A 1195-nucleotide genomic window follows, 5' to 3' on the forward strand; every position below is an offset into this window, starting at 1 on the left:
TATGTCAGGGACGTTGTCTCCAGCCCTATGGTCCTCTGTGCATTGGATGCTCTGAGAAAGAATGCGGTCGTCGGGGCTTGTTGGGCCAGAACGTGTTCCACTGTCTGTCCCTTCGTCTGCTCCTATGCGCTCTCATCAGACTCGCCTGTCCCTGAACTGCAGCTTGTGCTGTCCCCTAAAGTGCATTCTTCTGGGCAGGGGGTCATGTAGTTGGGGCTGGGGCCGGCCCCTGCAGACCTCTCTTGGTTCGCTGCTTAGTGCTGGTATGTTGCAGTCACGTCTTTGCACACGGGGTATAAGTTTATATCCCCACAGATGGAGAGAGGGAGCAGACTTTGACCAGAATCTTTGGTCTCCTATGCTAAGGACATTTAATTCTGACTCTTCCTTTTAGTCAAAAGCCAGCTTCTTCCTTCGTCGCCTCAGCAGGAGATAGGAGAGTCAAGCGCGCACTCAGCTCGGAGTTCATAGCTCTTTATTGACCTGCTCCAAGGACCACACCTCCCACTTCACAAATCAAAGCCCTGGGTCCCAGTGCCCAGCGGCCCTCCCTGGACCCTTCCTCACAAAGGCACCAACATCACCTGAGACCTCAGACAGCGACCCCTGTGCACGCTCGGCCACACAGGGTGGTGCCCGAGTGCACCGGGTAGAGGCTCTTTCTGTAAATAAGTGTTCAACCCTGGGCCTCTCCGTCAACCTAGGCATGATAAACCGGACCTGGCAACCTCTGTAAGGGCAGTTTCACTTCATTTCTTTGTAGAAGACTTTACTGGTGAAGGTCTCTGGGCAGCAGGACGCACCACGCAGCGTGGCCCAGGCCCAGCAGGCAGCTGCACACCGAGGACAGCGCAGCGAGCTGCCCAGTCCGCTGTTCCCGGTCCACTCACTGCTCGGCTCCTGGCCAGCTCTGGGTTGGGTTTGAGCCCCACCACTACCGAGGCAGTTTCCCCGGGTCCACTCTCCTCACTGGGGCAAGCTTTCCTCAGCCATGTCACCTCCTGCTGCCCCGTCTGGGCTTCCCACCTTAGCTGTGTCACTGCCCGCTGCCCCATCAGAGCTGCCATCCCCAGCCATGTCACCGCCCGCTGCCCCATTGAAGCTGCCATCCCCGGCCATGTCACCGCCCGCTGCCCCATCGGAGCTGCCATCCCCGGCCATGTCACCGCCCGCTGCCCCATCGGAGCTGCCATCC

At 58.9% G+C, this 1195-nt stretch overlaps 1 protein-coding gene across 1 annotated transcript in view; it reads right to left on the minus strand.

Moving 5' to 3' along the window:
• Positions 1 to 458: 458 nt before the first annotated feature.
• The window catches only part of NSUN2 (NOP2/Sun RNA methyltransferase 2), a 17384-nt gene continuing 16647 nt past the window's right edge, over positions 459 to 1195 (minus strand). Inside the window, exon 16 of the mRNA XM_045285287.1 lies at positions 459 to 1189. Coding sequence (XP_045141222.1) covers positions 967 to 1189 — 223 coding nt within the window. The 3' untranslated portion in view covers positions 459 to 966. The remainder of the gene's footprint in view (positions 1190 to 1195) is intronic.

Source organism: Echinops telfairi, unplaced genomic scaffold, assembly GCF_000313985.2.
Source record: "Echinops telfairi isolate 266 unplaced genomic scaffold, ASM31398v2 ScPeMD7_7469;HRSCAF=8507_1, whole genome shotgun sequence".
NCBI classification, from domain to species: domain Eukaryota; kingdom Metazoa; phylum Chordata; class Mammalia; order Afrosoricida; family Tenrecidae; genus Echinops; species Echinops telfairi.